The following is a 19,845-nucleotide window of genomic DNA, read 5'->3' on the forward strand; positions in this document are numbered from 1 at the left end:
ACGACAGCACCGCAGAGGAAAGAAAAAGGGGAAAGTAGCAGGGAAGTATGGGGGGTAAAGGAATAAGGGAAGTTTCGCCAGGGATTTCCCCCCTTTTTCTTCCGTTTGCTTCGGTTCACATTGTCACTTGTATTCGGGAAGGGACCTTTTTCACACCGGTCTATACGCATGCGCTGCGGCACCGATGACTTTGAGGTTGGGGTAGTGCCAGACAAGGTTATGTCCGTATTCAACAGATGGCGCTGGATGGGTTTGACGGAAAAGTAGACTTTTTTCCAACTCCTTCTCCTCGCGTTTCTCTATCCCCTCTTTCTCCTTTGGCGCGCGCTTTTCAAACGTCGCTATCTGCCATCCCCTCCGCCTCGGTGGAACAGCTGGTAGCGTGTCCGCCCACTGACCTCAAGGTTGTGGGATCATGACCAACCGAGGACACGAGTAGTTTTGTGGCAGGATACAAGTTGCGTCGGACGGGCCGTCTCCTCGTCGAGGGACGTTAAATGGCGCGTGTTATGTGCTGAGATTTCTGGACCTGTGAAATAGGTAATCCTCAGATGGGTAGAAGTAACCCATTGAGCGGCCACTGTGGCATCGCTTATGATCATAGTTGCCTCGCGACGTAAAGCATAATTAGGAATTAGCACAGGAATTAGCGCAAAAAAAAGAAAAAGAAAAACCCTGTATAGTGGTGTCACCACACAGATGCTGTTCACGATGCATTATTCAGCAGTATCCTACTGATTGGCTGCAGATTATACATAGAATATAGGCTCTGAAAAGGCAATAGCGTCTCATTAATGTATCGTGACCATGGAGATGAGGTACAGCCCTAACGAAACGTACCGAAATCTCCTAGAGCCCCAAAATACCTGCCAAAAAATGCCAACAAAGCCCGAAAAGTGAGCATATGAGCATAAATACGTGTGTTCACAACATCGCCTAGAGATAACATCTCGCGCGGAAGGGAGAGGGAGTTGAAAGGGTCACGTGGGGAAGGCAAAGAGCGACCTTTCCACAGATGGTCTTTCATGCGATCATATAATAATAATAACAAAATTTAATGTAACAATCGACGTGTCTCTAAATATAAATACTTTGGGGTTTGGTTGAAAGCAGGTAGCTGGTGAAGCCGCCATCCATCCATCCGGAACAGGACCCAGTGGGGACATGTCGTCGGTACAGCTCTGCACTGGCCCCTGACCCGGACTTGTACTTTACTGTGTGCTCCAGGCCACACCCGGAACGACCATGTCTCCGTGAGGCAGGCCAAACCGAGTCATGCAGCTATTTCCATACAACACAGGACTATTAGCCCACGTGATCGCGCGCTTGGGTGATTACTGTGCATATACTTTCAAAAACAAACAAAGGGCGCTGCATTATGTGCATGGTTTGACGTCCTAGAAATTTTCCCAAGCCACTTGACATTGCTTCCACCATTACGCCCGCATAGTTTAGGTTGAGTGGTAGCGGTTGGAAGAATGCGTCTGTCCATCATACATCAAGAAAAACTTGGAAGTGCAAAGATAACGCGCTTGTCCGAGTGGACTTGGGCGTTCTGTTCTCTTATGCATAAGAGAACGCAGCTGGAGATGCCAGGCCGGGCATTATTCGTTGAGTCACAGGGCGCATAAAAACAGGAAGGCCAAGCAGGATTTTTCGATTGCGTCGGATCGGGCTCGAAAAAGTCAGCCCGTGCAGAGCTCGACTTGTCGATCCCACTCGAGACAGGTTTTCATCGTCTGCGCTGCCCTGACCCTGACCACGTGGGTTGTGTAGGATACAACTAAAGATGTAGTGAACCTTCTGATGTTCCAATTCGGAAAAGTTGGCCAAATTCCAACTTCTGTTCGGAAAATTCTTAAAAGTTCCAAGAAGTTCGGCTTGGACTGAGCATGCGCGCCGATCTCATTTCATTTTATGTTTCACAAACATACATTTTAGTCTTATGAGGTATATCACTCAAAGCATTTTCGACTTTTCACGAGATAGGTCAAATCTGAGAACCTCGACGAATCTGACTTGAAATTCGAAAGTTCGTCGAACCTCGCGAACCTCTTCGCAGTCGAATCGAACCCCGCTGGTTCGCGAGGTTCGACGAACCAAAGGTCCCACTGACGAGCCTCCTTTCATTTTTACCTACAGTGTGATGACTGGGCCAAATGCTGACTTACATAAGTCATACACTCGACCCCGCCCTCTTTCAAAGGCCAATATTTAGTATCTCAACTTAAAATTATTTCTAGAATTAACTTGCGCTCATTTCTAAAGGTAGTCCGAAGATATTCCTTTTTTTTTTTTTTTCTGCAGACAGGAAGGTCCATTACCAAGATTAAATGTGAGAAAGGCGTCATTTCCTTGAGTTTAGGGCAACACAAAACGACAGATATCTGCTGTTTTTCAGGCTTGTTCGGCATTTCCTCCAGCTTTAGGCAGCGTCAGTGCTAGATAGGGCGTGGATCATCTTCAATGGACTCTCGCCCCAGTCGAAACTGCTTCGCCCAGTCTTTTACCGTTGTGTACGACGGAAAGGCTTCCCTGTACACGTTGTCCAGTCGCGCTTAGGCGAAAGTCCCTCTTTTGTCAAGAATTTAATCACAGCGCGGTACTCGATTTTTGCCATTTTAACTGAAGAGTACACCCTGGCTGTTTGAAATGCCGCTCTCCAACCAACAAAAGCATGGAGAGGGTTGAGGGTGGTTCTCCGGCCCTCCAACAGATGGCGCCACGCGTCCTTAATCACATTTTCAAATTCGCGCGCATTTTCTACCTCGGGCCGGAAACTTATGGAACACACCCTCGTACATATCGCCCACGCGCCGCTGCGCGCTGCCTTCCCAATCAAGCAGGCACCAAGCACAGAGCGGCTTGCCGGCAAAGAAACACAGCCGCTGCGTTCATGTGTACCTCCTCACTCTCCACCATTTAGCTGCGTCCTTTTCCTCGTTGCGCTGTGCTCTCTAGTAAATCTAAATACGCCTCCGTGCCTCGAGAACACATAGAGCAGAGGCGGGCTGGGACCGGGCCTGAGCCTGGAAACAGTGGGGTACGGGCTGGGCCCGGGCTAAAAATCTATAGAAGACGTCAGGCCAGGTCCGGGCCGTAGCAGCCGTACCTGCGCCGGGCACGGGCCTGAAAATTAGGCCCGTGCTGTGCTCTAATACGAAAGTTGAATGAATAAAAAAACCTGGTTCCTTGGTATCAGGATAAGGCCTTCTTGTTGGACGTTGGTAACTTCACCAAATAGTCGTTGGGGGCACAACCAAGTCATTTTAGTCTCCATGCACGAAAACCTACGAGGATCAGGACATCCTTAGGTCATTAATAACTTGACGGCGAAAACAGGAAGTAACTTTTACGATGCACTTTTCTTGCCATTCATCTTGAGATTGATTTGGTTCTTTCTTTTCTCCCGGGTAACTCAGGATACTACACAGTACTTTCAATTCCAAATCTGTCTTTCTGTAAAAATGCCGCATTTTCTTCGCAACGAGTGAAAAATTTCTGGCATTAATGACCGAAATTTTCCCATTTTTCCCACCTTTTCTGACTTAATTGAAGACAATCTTTCCACGGTGACTGGAAAGTACCAGTGATGTAACGCGTAGGACTCCATACGTTAGACAACCCTGGTGCTGATGTTTGGTGACGTGCTTGTGCGTGAGTTTTCAACTGCGTCGACGTGACAAAGGTGTACGTCCATCAGGAATTTCATGAAACTAAATGTTTTCTCGGATGTGCGTGCTTCTGGTGCAAATATTCATAGCATCTTTGGTCGCACAAAGAAAAACGGGCATAGAATGTGTTTGCATCAATCCCTGGGAGAACCTCCTCGTTTTCAATAAATCCGCAGGCATTAGGCATTAGATGATCCATAGATTATAAGCGGCTTTTATTCTACATCGGAAGAAGTTACCACAAAGAAAGTTATCAAATCCAAGCTTAGCACCGTGACGTCAAAGAAACGAGGTGCCACAGTACGACAAATATACTAACTACTAAGTGGAAAACGAATGTCCGTTTTAGTGGTCAGAGCAGCCGTCCCAACCCATGAACGAAAGAACAGATGTTGTGCCATCGGAATCGAAAGTTGAGCTTCAGTTTCGAGAAGGTGTCTCTAACGTCCAAATCAGTAGCGTAGCCACAAACGTAGTTTCTTTTTCTTTTCTTTTCTTTTGGGGGGGGGGAGGGGGTGCAATGGTAGTTTTACATGGGGAGTAGGACTTCACCCTTGTTTCCCTCTCCCAAATGCGCTACCAAAGGTACAGTTTCGGGGGAGTTGAACCCCCAAACCCCCTTCTAGCTACGCCAATGGTCCACGTCGCACGTTTAGACGCGGGGTGCTGGCCAAGTCCAAGAGGGCGAGATGGAAAAGCGATATCTTCCTTCTGGCGTGGATGGATACTTTCCCTTTGTAACGGGCGGTGGCGGCTAGGCCAGAACAGAACAATGTCCCATGACGACACCCATTTCTGACCAGGGAGAAGTGGGACACCTTTTGCCCTCCTAATGCCCAAGAGGAAACGAAACCATGGTCTGCGTCAGAGAATAGCGAAAGTTGTAGGGCAGGTAAGCTCCGAAGAGTGTAGAATGCCTCCAAGTTTGGTATCCAAGAAGAAGAAAGTTCTGTACGAGTGTGAAGCGTTGACACCACCCTCGAGGATTCCCCCAGAGCAGAGCGGCTTCTTGGAAAAGAATTCATTAACGAACCTAGAAATTGTGATAAAGCGTTGTATGGCACAGTTTGGACAGTTGAATTGTGTCATTCCAATCGCATCTTCTAGCGGATTTCAGTGTGCGCTTAGTTATAGCCGCTATTCCAGTTTGACGTGTATATTTGATTTAAATGCCTGTAATGGTAAACTGCTGATTTCTTGTTTGTTAAAAACTCGTCCGGCAGCTCGTCTTCATCATGCTATTCGCCGAATCAGAATCAGTTGATCGATCATGTGAGGCTTACTCCTGCAATTCCTTGACCATCTTGAACACAAATACTATAACTCGCTAAGGAAATATCTCGCTTGTAGCGAATGGGAATAACAAAAATCACGATGATGTGGAATCAAGGTGATTTGGTCAAGTAATTACGATTACAGGTCGTCCGCTAGTCGTCAAAAGGTTGCAGACTGGCAGTGGCACATGGCCCCGGAATTTTGGGTTGTCTCACGCTGATATCTCAAGACATGAAGGTAAATCACATGCTGGGCCGTCGTTGCGCTGTCTCAATATTGGGGTAAACGCGGCGATAGCAGATAGTTGTGGAAGTGCAATAATGAGTGTCATGCTGAACTGAGCTGCTTTTAATTGCTTAGCAGTTAAAAGTTCTACCAGGATTCAAATTCAACTGTATACCAGGACTGGCCGTTGTCAACGCAGAACGAGAGAAATCAATCATGATCACCATCATCCGAATATTTCCGTTGTTCATTTCAAAGCACCCTTTTCTGTCACAAGTGCTTCATTGAAAACTGGCGTTGAAAAGCTCTAAAAGCAAGTAATTAGTGTTCTTTTAAAGGGAAGCCCCAGTGTGTACTCTTGCCCGAAATTGTTGTGAGTCTTGTCTACGGGGAAGAGCTAGTGGGAGAATCATGTTTCGTCAGGTTGGTTACATGTAACCTCCCCTTTCACACAGTTGAGGTCACGTCGCCAGGAGAACGTCCTGGTGACTTCAGGATGTCGTCACTGACGTCGTGCACTGCGTAGGAATTTCAAACCGCGTCGATTCCAATCATTTATAATACCGATATATATTATACAGTTCAAGTAGGCGAAAAGTAAATACACTATCCGTGGTGATGCTTGAAGAGAGGACCATCCTTTTGACGGAGCTTTGGCACAGTTGTGACTCGAAGGAGATTTGGCAAGCGAAAAAGAAGAAGAAAAAAAAAAAAAAAAAGAAGAAACCGATTCGATTCGAACATACACCACCTGACCGGCAATCAGAGGGTTAGAATCCCATTTTCTTCAACTGCCATCATCTAATTGAACTATGCGTTGTGCTTGTCCTTCCATATTTAAATGCCTCATCTAGTACAACGAATGCCAGTACATATTGTTGCTTAACAATTAAGTTTATATCGGTACTTTACAGGAACGGCTCTTTGAATGTTTCACCTACAACAGTTTACGCGGTCATACATATAGGAACACATGAGGAGGTATATCTTGTTCACCGAGGGGTCAATAATTGGTCAAGTAAACGTGGGAATTGAGCAGGGTTCTTTGAGCAAGGTTAAAAAGGATTCCGTTGGACTTGACAAGTGCATCCGCTACGGTAGCGGATATAGTCGAGACGCCAAGGTCCATTGGACTGGAATTCGCGGACCAGCGCGTACATGTAGCTGTAAGTTTGAATGCAGCGGGATCGGTACTTGGAGCGAACATACAAGCACGGCCTGCCCTTCACTTTCTCCCGACACGAGGTCTGGTAAAACTGCTGCGTTGCGTTCGGTTCCCGGTACAGTTCCATGATACGACCCGTGATGGAGACACCGCCAAGAGGCTGAATGGCTTCCGTCAGAGAAGGACAGCATTCGAAAGCCCGTTTCCTGCGAATAAGAGTCATTACTACCCATTTCTCCGCAGGTATATAGGAGACTCACAAGGAAGGTTTGCTTCTCCTGGCTCCCACGAAAAACGTGCTCAAAGAAAAAACCTGCAAAGAGAGCAAATTTTGGCATACAATGGATTGGATGCGCCAAACGGCCTCCCAGAGGTATATGGACGTAACTTACGAGCGCACGGATGCTCGTTCGTTTGCTAGCTCTATTATTGGCGTCCGCTGGGAAACCGGGCTATCGCAAATTGACCACTCCAAGCAGAAATTCCGATACAACTAAAGAAAATTGTCCGCTGGAACCGAAGGGAAAGGAGAAGAGAAAAACGTCCATTGTTCTCTTCTCTATAGAACAGTCCATTGTGAGAAGACCGCGCTGGTTATCGCCGAGTCTTTCGCTTTGCCTTTAAAACACCTGTTGCTGTCTGAAAGCCGTCACTTGTTGCCGTCCGAGCTTATCAATGAGAACAGGTTTGGTCGTCCAGGGTCCTGCTGGTTACATTTATAATTACACATTTTACTCATAACCACTTTCTGCAAGAAAACGATCCTCCACGTCGACACTTTTAGCTGTTCATGTTTTCAAAAACAGTATTTCAGCGATGGTGGCAGAAATCATTCCACCACGTCGGGAGACAAATATTTATGGTGTGCGTAAGACTATAGTTGAAATCAAATTTCTACGTTGAACGTTATCATCTAAAAACCGCAAAAAATGAATTCCACATTGCTCGATTAATTGGATCCTGATGACATCACTTCCAATAAAGCGGCCTTAGACGAAACGTTGAAAATACGTGGACGTGCTCAACACGAGCTTACCGGCACGTTCAGCTAAATACTAACGCCATTAACGCTTGAGAGAAACCTCTCTGTAGTCGCGCACGGTGCTTGGGGGTCATCCATCTTGCCTTGCCTATGCTTATCTAAAAATAACGCAGTAGGTGGTCACTGCAAGACACAGCGAGCTTCCCAGCGGTGACACCGTAAAATATGAAGTCAAGAGGGTGTTCAATGTGAGAGATGCAATGTTTGCTTCCCAAATGCTCGGTAACTGATGAGCAGATAAAGAAGCCCCCAAAGAAAGCCCACGTAAGGGAATTTATAGACAGAAGAAATGTGCAGCCCCGAACAAGGCAGGCACATGTCGTTTTTGCCTTTTGTCACCAACAGCGAGCTACTATAGAAAGCGTCCGATGGTTTATATAGGCGCCATTCATTGGACAACAAAGATCGTTACGAAATGGCAGCACCCCATTCATGAATACCTTTGACGGCGGTTGGATGCACCCCTACTGAGGAGGGTCCCAGTTACGTAAGTTCCGGTAAATAAGAGACCGTAAAATCCAGGAAGATTTTTTTTTATCTTAGGGGGCGTCTCCACATGGCCTGGGGCAAGAAAATCTCGGGAAAGCACACGCTTAAAATAATGAATATATACTACAGCAATGAAGGTCACGGTATGCGTGTAACATGACCTCCCCTTATGTCAAGAAATTGCGAGAAAAACTTTGTTTCCAACGAAAGAACGTCACTTTTAATGATACCTTAGGTATAACGTTACACGTGACGCTGGTCTTAGACACTGGTGTAACGAACGGGGAAAAGATAGGTCGTTTTCTCCTGGTGAAAAATGTCAGGCAGAAAATATAGCCCAGCGAAAAAAAAAAAAAATAGAAGAAGAAGATGAAAAACCGCTCCGATAGTTTCAACTATCGAAGCTGCCGGTTCATTGAGGTCGTTAAATGCTACAGAGATATTTTCAGATCTCCGGAACGACTGCAGTGGCGTACCCGATGGTCGACACACAGAATGAAATTTCTCCAATTTTCTGGTTGGTCACCAGCACAGTCGGGGGTTGCGTACATCACATAAGCGTTTTGTGCCTACAAAAGCAATGCCACTATCTCCTGAGAAGCATGTCCGCCGCAAATTCAATGGTGTGGCATCGACTCTGCTATCATGAGTCTGCCGCGAAGTATAGCACTCTTCGTCCCATCAACGACTGCCGTTCGATGAGGTGATGCTTCAAGAACTTCGATCAAAGAAAGAAAGTGGGGGAAGGTGTTCGACAGGGACCTCGACGATTGTACCCTAAGTCACAGAAGATAACTTGACGAATTATTATGCTGTGTACTGCTAGGAGGATATAGTCGACGTCAAGGTACGAGGGGGCGGCTGAAAAGAGTCTCTCTCCTACTACAACAAAAAAAGTGATGTACATTCGTAACGTAGCTCCCAAACGAAAAAGATATTGGCACGAAACAAAAAAGGGACATTGTATTGGCTACAAGAGCTTACACTTGACCATTTGCAACTAGACATTTCTCCCGATTTTTGATCGATTCCGTCAGTTTTTTTCCCCTTAGTTCCTGGATTCTCAAGGATTCCTGGAGGCTTTCCTCACCTCAATGTTCGCTCTAGCAGCACCCGATGCACGAAATTTAATTGGACACTTATGCACAGTACTTTGCTCAACAGTTTCATCACCATAGAGGTCTCGTAAATTACGATTACTAATGTCGCTTTTTAGCCAATTCGTTCGCTGTTTGTTGTTTTAAACACGTTGACGCAGCAGCAGACACACACACTCGGCCCTCTGGCGACAGCTGCTGACAAAGAATGAGTGATGCAGCACTCGCCGCTCTGTATTAGGGTGCCTGAATACTAAGTATACGATGTTTTGCTCATTACATTTGAGCCGCCCCTCCTCCTCTTTCATCCCTTCCCCGAGCAACGTGCCGCCAATCTAGGCAGGGTGGGAGGTGACACTAGTTCCAATCCTGTCACCGGCTGTGCTGTCTGAGCTTTTCCCTGGGTTTTCCGAAGCCTTTCCAGACGAATGTCGGCACAGTTCTCCCTGAAGTCGGCCCAGGACGCATACTAACCCCCCCCCCACTCCTTCCTGCTGTCCTCTCTTCATGTACGCCGCGCATAGCCGCAGTTGCTTCGCGGCGCTAGCACGGGGAAAAAAAGAGAGACAGGAGATGCAACGTATTGTTTCTTGCCTGATCTCTCTCAGCATTTGCGAAAAGCAGATTAACTAATTAAGCCCACTCATTTATAGTGAGTGGTGTCGAATGACGTGGAATTTCCAACCAAGCTGTTCGAACGGGTGGAAGGACACAATTTCGAGTTCAGTGACACCGGGGAAGCAGTATAAGATCGAATTCTCGTCGGTCTACAATGACGCCCAAATGAGGAAATACCCAACGCTGACAGCCAATAGAGTTTGAAACAGTAAACCTCGAGTTGTTTACTGGAGCATTGCACCAGTGGTGCCGGCCGACGCTTGTTCTCGTCAGTACCTGCGTAGGCGTAGACGTCAATGGTTTGGACCAATAAGGTACATAAATATTGATTATTTCGTGGGTCCAATTGGGTACATTAATTGGATTTCCTTCGAGAGTGATTACCAAAGAACTGTGAGCCTCTTGGATTGTTTTTTTTTTTTTCTCTTTTTCGGATGGTGCTAAAAACTTAGTCAGTGGAAATCCTCAACTGTGGCTTTCGCAGTCACGTGCAGAAGCTACAGAAAATTTACTTTTTTTTTTTGCGCCAAAAAATTTGTTCCTTTATTTCGTTTTTTCTGGTGATGATTAGTATGGAACAGAAAATTAGATTACAGGTGTCAGTCGAAGACTCGTAAAGTGTTTTGTTTTTGTAGGCACGAAAGGAAGGACCATTTGGGGAGCTGCCACCCGCAACATCCTATATTTGGCGCTCATTAAGGCTTAACCGGAAAACACGCACTAGATGAGTGTGCTTGGCCTCACAATACGAGCGACACATTACTAACGCGACATTCCATTATGACAACAGGAGGAGCCGGGAAGGTATTTTACATTAAAAATCGTTCATACGTGGATAAATTTCACGTTGGGTTACCTGCCTAGCTGCGTTTATGAAAGGTTAACAAGGTTAATGTTATGAAAGGTTGCGGTCAGACACGTACTGCGGATGGCAACCGTGAAAACTGGAGGAACAGCAATCGTTGATGTTGATGTTGAGGGGGGGGGGGGGGAGAAATTGAATACGATCGTTGAAAGGGGACCAATCGTAGAGTGACATTGGCCGCTCAGAGAACGGATAGGGCCAAACGTTTTCAATCCTGACACGGCCAGGGAGAAACTTGATATGTAGGATCATTAATTACGTCTGATTGTAAAGCGGGGTAAATAAGATGTGGAGAAACTGTTTCTTTGAGTGACGCACGTGTCTTTGTTCCATCTGCCTTCACGGGATCTTTTCAACCTGTTCATATCACTGACTGAGTTGCCAGAGTGGATGGAACCTTCTTTTGCGGGGACATTCATGGTTGCACCCATCTAGCTCGACACATTCTCTCTTACATTTCTGCACATTCGACACTTAGCGGAAGTCGCAGGACGAACCCAAGTGCACTTTGCAGTCTTTAGTCGGAGTACGCAAGTGGCTATTCTCGCGTTATTCCCACAGCTATACTATTCAGATACGAGGATATACGAGAAATATGACAACACCCACGGAAGCGAGGCATGTCGCTTCGTGCAAATGACCAGCACATGTGCACACGATCGTCTTTGAGCGCACCATAGGCTTCAGAAGACTCGCTGAAATACGTCGGCCACGGGACAACGAGATCCGAGAAAGCTAGGGAGGACTTGATGACTGGATGTGGTCAACAATTATCTTTCGACCCAGGAAATTTCTCTTAATTTCTTCCCTGTGGATTTAAAGGACGTCGCAGGGGAGCTTCCATTGCATTTCTCGAAAAACATTTCGAATTGATCGTCACAATTCAAACGAGCTGCTGCTTAAAACACTTTAGTTCTAAGAGGCAGGAGGTGCTTTTATGCATGTCCGCGGTGAAAATGCTCTCACAACCACAGAAGGAAATTACGGTTTCAACAACCAATCACTATTTACGAGGTATTCTATGGGGATTATGCAAAACGGTATATTTCTGGGAGGAAGAAAGTATGACCATAATGAGAAAGGAACTTACCATTAGGACTATGTCAGCCCTCATGTTGTCTACTCTTCTCCCATTCTCGGCAAACACAGGATGATTTTCAAGAGCAATTTCTCAAATGGGGGAAAAATTGCTCCCAGGAAAGTGCACCTTTTTCCGAAAGAAAACTTTGTCTCCAGTGCTCGAAGAGTGTCTCATGTGAGGAACTCGCTCTTTGAGTGGCCGGCCGGCCGGCCGCGAGCGGCGCACCGCCGGCAAGCGCACGCGCTCTGCAGCGCTCTCCGCGGTTTTCCTTCTGACGCTTTGTGCGTTGCCGCTAAAAACGTCAGGCCAATCGTTTCTCAGGCTGTGGCTGGTGCATGGTAAACAGGAGGCATGTAGGTCTTTGTCCACGCATTTTGTGCACTTTTCACAGGGGGTCTTTCGCCTCTCCGAAAATGTCTTCTTCCTGTCATGAGAAACTGTGTAGCAGGCTTATAACGAGAAACACACATTTTCTGGCAGTGAGCGTTCATTTTGAAGCCGCGCTCTCGGAAATTAAAGGCATTTTATGACGTCAGCGAAGGAACCTGTCCTTATTTCGTCATAGGATAAATATATACTACTCACGCAGAAAAAAACTCTTTGAGAGATCCATTACACGTATACTCGTTTCACACCCGGTTCCGAGAATATTTTCTCCTCCAAACACCGCGTTTCAACAATGCCGAAGAAAAAGGTCACGTAGGACTTTCTATCTCGTTCGACGAGAACAAATTCCCAATATGCGACATATGAAGCAAGAGCGGGACGAAGCAAGTCACATACCATGCTTAGACAACTTGTAGAGGCTCCATGAAAAATGAGTGGCAACAGCCATGAAACGGCGGGAGAGGGATTTTATTTGCGCTCCCACGGTGGAGGAGGAGCCTCTTTGAAGAAGCATTTTTATCGCCCCTGCACGATAGAATCTTTCCGTGGGTGGCCGTCCCATTGTCCCAGCTGGTGGTGGACGCTAAATAATTTGGACAAAATTCGAGACGGCAAATTGACGTTTCTGTGCTTCACACAGTATGACCGGCCGGCAAAACAGGGGGACGGAAAAACAATTTTTGTTTCTTTCGCTATTATAGGGCGAATAGTGAATTAGAACGGACATTAGAATAAATACTGCATGGCTCCCTTTTGGATAGACAAGGCTAACAACGAGTCCCGAAAAATAAGCGCAAAAATACAAAACGAGAGAGAGAAACAAAAACTCTTTGCAAAATGAAGGCGTCCACAGAGTCTTGAAGACTTTGAAACTGGAATTGTTGTCAACGCAATGCACAGTTGGTGAACTGCCGTCGACCCGGATGCAAGCGACGCAAGGGCGTGCAACTCCAACTCCAAGAAGAAGAAGAAGAAGAAGAAAGATTCCTCTCCTGTTGGCGATCAATATTATTCATTCAAAGGCAGACATTTTGTAGTCAGGAAACTTGTGTGACAACCCAACAATGATGGGTAGTACCTCACAACTGTACTCGAAGTAAAGTACCAACTACCTGGCGTCATTTGACAGGCTGTGCTTGACAGGCCTTAACTTTACTTCGAGTAAAGTACAAATTACTAGTCGAAATAGTATCATCAAGTGCATCGCCCATTTAATTTTATGAACAACAACAACAAATGCACCGATGACGATGTATAACGCTTTGCGTTTCACTGTTTGGTTGTTATGTCGTGCTTTTTTAGCAATACTTTTGCAAGATTTTTGGGCAAGTGCTATATGAAACTGTGAAAGCCCTGCTGGTTAAGCACTTACCCGTGAATATGAACTGCTTCAGATGGCATAATTGGCATTCGCACGTAAGCAATGAGCTGCGCTGCGATCGTGTGTTATGCCCTGATTGATTGAGGGTGATTGATCCTTTTGTCTTGTGCACAGTACTCGGGTTGTAATCTTCGGGTATAATGTGCAAAGAAATTTCAGACAAAAAGCCACAAGACAACAGATGTTATACATTTCTGAGCGCTGATATATTATAGCAGCTCTCTGTGTTTGACCGGCAGAGAAGACTGGAAATCTCCCAAGAGGTAAGGTGCCGTTTCGACACTGAAGGACAGCCGTTCCTTCATCGGATCATCACGTGCGATGAAACGTGCACGGGCACACCATTTCAATCCTGAGTCTAAACGCGCACCAAAACAGTGAAAGCATCCGGGCTCGCCCGATCCCAAGAAGTTCCGAAGCACCCCGTCTGCGGGTAAGGTCATGGCCACGGTTTTCTGGGACAAAGGCTGGCGTTGTTCATGTTGATTTTCTGCCCAGTGGTACCACCATCAGTAGTGCATATTACTGCCAGGTTCTCGGGGATGTGCATAAGGCACTGAAGCAAAAGCGGCCGGGCCTCATCACCAAAGGAGTCCTCCTCCTACAGGACAATGCACGCCCGCATACCGCGCATCTCACGACACGCACCTTACAGGAACTTGCTGGGAGTTGCTGCCACGTCCCCCTTACAGTCCAGACCTCGCCCCCAGCGATTTCCATCTCTTCGGGCCACTGAAGGCGTTGCTTGGGGGCCGCCACTTCAGCTGCGACGACGAGGTCAAGAAAGCGGTCCGATCATGGCTGCTACGCGCCGATAAGGATTTCTACGCTCAGGGTATTCCAAACCTTCGTTGTTGGAGTATGAGCATTGAGGGACTCGCTAAACGATCTCTATTGAGTCCTACTTAGCTTCAAGGTATATCTTCTGTGAGCAGCGGAGCGACTGGCTCCGGTAAGTGAGCCAGTCGCCGTGAAGACCACTCCTTCACGGCATGGTCCCGGCAGAGCCCGTTGTTGTGCTCGACGCCGCGCTGCACGGAAGTTGAGGTACCGGAGGTCAGGGCGAGGCATACTGGCCGGGTAGGATACTGCTTTTGAGCTGCTCGCCAAGGATGTGTTTACACAGTCGAGCAAGGTATCTTCCGTAGAGCCGACCAGTCCCTCCCTGAATTTCACTACCACCTCTACTCATACGATCTCTACGAATAACATTATACTGAGGGGGAAATACTTCAGAATCGGATATTTAAAAGAGCTATGAACTGTACTAAAGAGAGCCCGCCGACTGTGTCGGCTCCAAACGGCGATTTCAACGTGATGTCTGTGACACCTCCTGTATAGGTGAACTTGATCGGTACGTATCTTCAGCACATAGCACTCTCCTAGCCAACCATCTTCCCGAATGACAACGTTCTCGCCCATGATTTGTTGATAACGAGAGGCGGAGCCTATTATGTATCTATTATGCGCGGCTACAAAATGGGCTACGCCTCCCGTTTTCAACAAATCAGAGACGAGAACGTTGTCATTCGGGATGATGGTTGGCTAGGAGCGTGCCATGTAGTGAAGTTCATCTTGAGGAGGGTAAAGCAGAACGTTATGTGTACCTCCGCGTTGGCGTCTGATTGGGTGCGACAATTCTTCAGATGACGTAACGATGGATAGAGGTATCTGGACTGCGGTGCGTCTACTCGCCCGAATACGAAAGAGAGTGCGTTTTTGTATTAACGCTGCACAAGTTATGAAGGAAAAGAATTGAACAATAAATTGTCAATATAATTACGAAGCGTAGAAGAACAATATTACATCTATTAATCTCGTAACTAAATACACGCAGATAGGAGTTCTTACCTCCTTTAAGGGTGTAGCGACGTTTCGGTCTAACCATTATGTCAGGAGCATATACTCCACTGATTCAAGAACCGCCGATTTATTGACAGAACTGAAAATTCTGACATGACATGATTCTGTACGGGGCTCTTAACTCTATTAACAGGTGTTTTTGACTGCTACTCGGAAGTTCCTTTAACAAAGTTCGTCGATAGCCCATCACTCTTAAAAATGAACTTCACCGCATAGCACGCTCCTAGTGAACCATAATCTCGAATGATATCGTTATCTGCCCTGATTTGTTGAAAACGGGAGGCGTACGCCTTTTCTGTGACAATTATGAACAGCATAAGTGTCACAGAAAAGGCGTACGCCTCCCGTTTTCAAAGAATCAGGGCAGATAACGATATCATTTGAGATGAGATGATGGTTGGCTAGGAACGTGCTAAGCGGTGAAGTTCATTTTTAAGAGTGATATATGAAATTTTTATTGTATATCACAAGCCTATTGAACCTGCGGTTATACTGTGATTGTGACCGAGCATATTCAAGGAATGTTTTTTCGCTGTATTCGGACATTCTATGCATTTACGTATTGAGTAGCTCCCTTTAACTTTCTACTGTTCAATAATATCATTTTGAACGACTGAAGCCTACTTATTATCGGCCTTCACTTTCGCGGTACATATGGTCCGAGCCGATGAGCTCCTTCAATATCGTGAGGATTCGACGGAATATTAAGCATGTCTGAATATAAGTCCTAACCTTGACTTCAGATTGTTCCCATGTCTCCGAAGGACTGTTGTCAATTTCACTAAATATCGGGTTATTCCGCCGTTCTCGATTTTCAGGGCCATCTTTGTGATTCTGAAGGGAAACAACGGGTGTCCTTAAATCAGAAAGCTCCTGTGATGCTTCAGTAATCCGATGATCCAGTTCATGGAACCGTTTCAATTCGATCTCAATATTTTGGATTCTTGAAGTCACTGTTTTCTGCTTATATCTAATCTCTTTTAATTGCTCTACGATAGACTTTTCTGGGATTGACCATTACGTATGAGGTTGTTAACACCTTCCAATAGTCACTGGACTTGTTTTTCAGTCAGAGGACCGGGATTCTCTTCTACATCCCCCGAGTCCTATCAGAGATGCCTTAGATTTCCACAAAAAGCCCTCTCTCACCCTATAAAAGAAATTCGACAGGCAGTGTGGACAAGCAGCATACAAACATCTTCTTCTTCTTTTTATGTGTTGAGAGAGGTCAGCCAATATTTAGCTTGCTACTCTTAAAAAAAACCTAAACCGGAAAAAAAATACGATACGAAAAATATATATGTATACATATATGTGCATATATGAATATATATATATATATATATATTGCAGAAGATGAAAAATCAAACAGCCGCGACGTGGAATATGAGCGAAAGGAAAGGGGACACAGCGACGGATTTGAGGTGTTAATAGAATACAAACAAAGGTTTATTTTACATAATTAAAACATTATTTAGGAAATGGGGAAGTGTCGACGTTTCGAAAGGCTCCTCCTTCCCTCCGGAGGAGCTTCCCTCCGAAACGTCGACACTTCCCCATTTCCCAAATAACATATATAATAATATCCATCAACATTACCTCATCAACAGTACGCAGGCAGGCAGGCGCTGCCTGCCTGCGTACTGTTGATGAGGCCCAACAAGGCCGAAACAGCCGTCCAGTACTGGCATGGCGACGTTTGAGTTACAAACATATGCTATACGTGCAGCCAAAGAGCTCCGGCTATTTTTTTCATTTTATACTTCACTGGCTTTGCACTGGGCTTTCAGTGAGTGAGTTAACTCACCCTGACAGGAGGAATCACGTGTTACGTGACCTTCTGACGCCATCCACTCAAACGTTGCCTGCCTGCGTACTGTTGATGAGGCCCAACAAGGCCGAAACAGCTGTCCAGTACAGGCATGGCGACGTTTGAGTTACAAACATATGCTATACGTGCAAGCCACAGAGCTCCGGCTATTTTTTTCATTATATATATATATATATATATGTATATTTTTTTTGTCCTGACGAAGACAGTGCCACTGTCGAAACGTCAACCATTCTTTTTTTAATCTATGTGTTAAATTGCCCATTAAATAAATTAGTTTTTGTTAACGTTCCTGTAACCTGTAGTCCAAGTCTTATTATTTCACTTATATATATACAGTGAACCCTCGTTATTATGACCATGGTCGTTCCCGAAAATTTTGGTCATAATGCGGAATTGTCATATTAACGGGGGGATTTGCAGAGGTTTCACTAAATTGTTCCCCAGGAGTATGGTCGTAAAGCGCGTATGTCAGATTATCGGGGGTCATATTAACGAGGGTTCACTGTATATATATATATATATACAAAGGGTAAATAGCCGAAGCTTCCCAAGCTTTCCCAAGTAGGACGAAACAGCTGTACTTGGCTGGGAGTGCACGATCAAATTGTAAATATATATATATATATATATATGCAACTGCAGAGTTTTGGCTATTTTTCATTTGTACGTGTACTTGCTGGCTTGCACTGCGGCCTCCACAGATGGCCCCGTCACCGTGGAACACTGATGCCTCGCCGAGGCACACTGTTAGCGCCGACCCAAGATCGTGTCACTTCCCTGCGCCGGGCAGAAGAGCTCCAAGTAGAGCGCAACAGCTGTCCTCGGCTGGGAGTGCACGATCAAATTACAAACATATGACCGACGTGCAGATACAGAGTTTCGGCTATTTTCCATTTGTATATATACTTGCTAGCCTTTACTGCGGCATCCACAGGTGGCGCCGTCACCGCGGAACACTGATGCCTCGCCGAGGCACACTGTTAGCGCCGACCCAAGATCGTGTCACTTCCCTGCGCCGGGCTGAAGAGCTCCAAGTAGAGCGCAACAGCTGTCCTCGGCCGGGAGTGCACGATCAAATTACAAACATATGATCGACGTGCAGGTACAGAGTTTCGGCTATTTTCCATTTGTATATATACTTGCTAGCCTTTACTGCGGCATCCACAGGTGGCGCCGTCACCGCGGAACACTGATGCCTCGCCGAGGCACACTGTTAGCGCCGACCCAAGATCGTGTCACTTCCCTGCGCCGGGCTGAAGAGCTCCAAGTAGAGCGCAACAGCTGTCCTCGGCTGGGAGTGCACGATCAAATTACAAACATATGACCGACGTGCAGATACAGAGTTTCGGCTATTTTCCATTTGTATATATACTTGCTAGCCTTTACTGCGGCATCCACAGGTGGCGCCGTCACCGCGGAACACTGATGCCTCGCCGAGGCACACTGTTAGCGCCGACCCAAGATCGTGTCACTTCCCTGCGCCGGGCTGAAGAGCTCCAAGTAGAGCGCAACAGCTGTCCTCGGCCGGGAGTGCACGATCAAATTACAAACATATGATCGACGTGCAGGTACAGAGTTTCGGCTATTTTCCATTTGTATATATACTTGCTAGCCTTTACTGCGGCATCCACAGGTGGCGCCGTCACCGCGGAACACTGATGCCTCGCCGAGGCACACTGTTAGCGCCGACCCAAGATCGTGTCACTTCCCTGCGCCGGGCTGAAGAGCTCCAAGTAGAGCGCAACAGCTGTCCTCGGCTGGGAGTGCACGATCAAATTACACACATATGACCGACGTGCAGATACAGAGTTTCGGCTATTTTCCATTTGTATATATACTTGCTAGCCTTTACTGCGGCATCCACAGGTGGCGCCGTCACCGCGGAACACTGATGCCTCGCCGAGGCACACTGTTAGCGCCGACCCAAGATCGTGTCACTTCCCTGCGCCGGGCTGAAGAGCTCCAAGTAGAGCGCAACAGCTGTCCTCGGCTGGGAGTGCACGATCAAATTACAAACATATGACCGACGTGCAGATACAGAGTTTCGGCTATTTTCCATTTGTATATATACTTGCTAGCCTTTACTGCGGCATCCACAGGTGGCGCCGTCACCGCGGAACACTGATGCCTCGCCGAGGCACACTGTTAGCGCCGACCCAAGATCGTGTCACTTCCCTGCGCCGGGCTGAAGAGCTCCAAGTAGAGCGCAACAGCTGTCCTCGGCCGGGAGTGCACGATCAAATTACAAACATATGACCGACGTGCAGATACAGAGTTTCGGCTATTTTCCATTTGTATATATACTTGCTAGCCTTTACTGCGGCATCCACAGGTGGCGCCGTCACCGCGGAACACTGATGCCTCGCCAAGGCACACTGTTAGCGCCGACCCAAGATCGTGTCACTTCCCTGCGCCGGGCTGAAGAGCTCCAAGTAGAGCGCAACAGCTGTCCTCGGCTGGGAGTGCACGATCAAATTACAAACATATGACCGACGTGCAGATACAGAGTTTCGGCTATTTTCCATTTGTATATATACTTGCTAGCCTTTACTGCGGCATCCACAGGTGGCGCCGTCACCGCGGAACACTGATGCCTCGCCGAGGCACACTGTTAGCGCCGACCCAAGATCGTGTCACTTCCCTGCGCCGGGCTGAAGAGCTCCAAGTAGAGCGCAACAGCTGTCCTCGGCCGGGAGCGCACTATCAAATTACAAACATATGATCGACGTCCAGGTACAGAGTTTCGGCTATTTTCCATTTGTATATATACTTGCTAGCCTTTACTGCGGCATCCACAGGTGGCGCCGTCACCGCGGAACACTGATGCCTCGCCGAGGCACACTGTTAGC

General features: G+C 46.8%; 1 protein-coding gene across 1 annotated transcript in view; it reads right to left on the minus strand.

Annotated features, from left to right (window-relative positions):
• Window positions 1-5,924: 5,924 nt before the first annotated feature.
• The window catches only part of LOC135389150 (uncharacterized), a 46,252-nt gene continuing 32,331 nt past the window's right edge, over window positions 5,925-19,845 (minus strand). Inside the window, exons 2-4 of the mRNA XM_064619169.1 lie at window positions 11,541-11,955; window positions 6,600-6,652; window positions 5,925-6,545 (exon numbers count right to left, since the gene is read on the minus strand). Coding sequence (XP_064475239.1) covers window positions 6,230-6,545; window positions 6,600-6,652; window positions 11,541-11,564 — 393 coding nt within the window. The 5' untranslated portion in view covers window positions 11,565-11,955 and the 3' untranslated portion in view covers window positions 5,925-6,229. The remainder of the gene's footprint in view (window positions 6,546-6,599; window positions 6,653-11,540; window positions 11,956-19,845) is intronic.

Source organism: Ornithodoros turicata, chromosome 3 (genome assembly GCF_037126465.1).
Source record: "Ornithodoros turicata isolate Travis chromosome 3, ASM3712646v1, whole genome shotgun sequence".
Taxonomy (NCBI): domain Eukaryota; kingdom Metazoa; phylum Arthropoda; class Arachnida; order Ixodida; family Argasidae; genus Ornithodoros; species Ornithodoros turicata.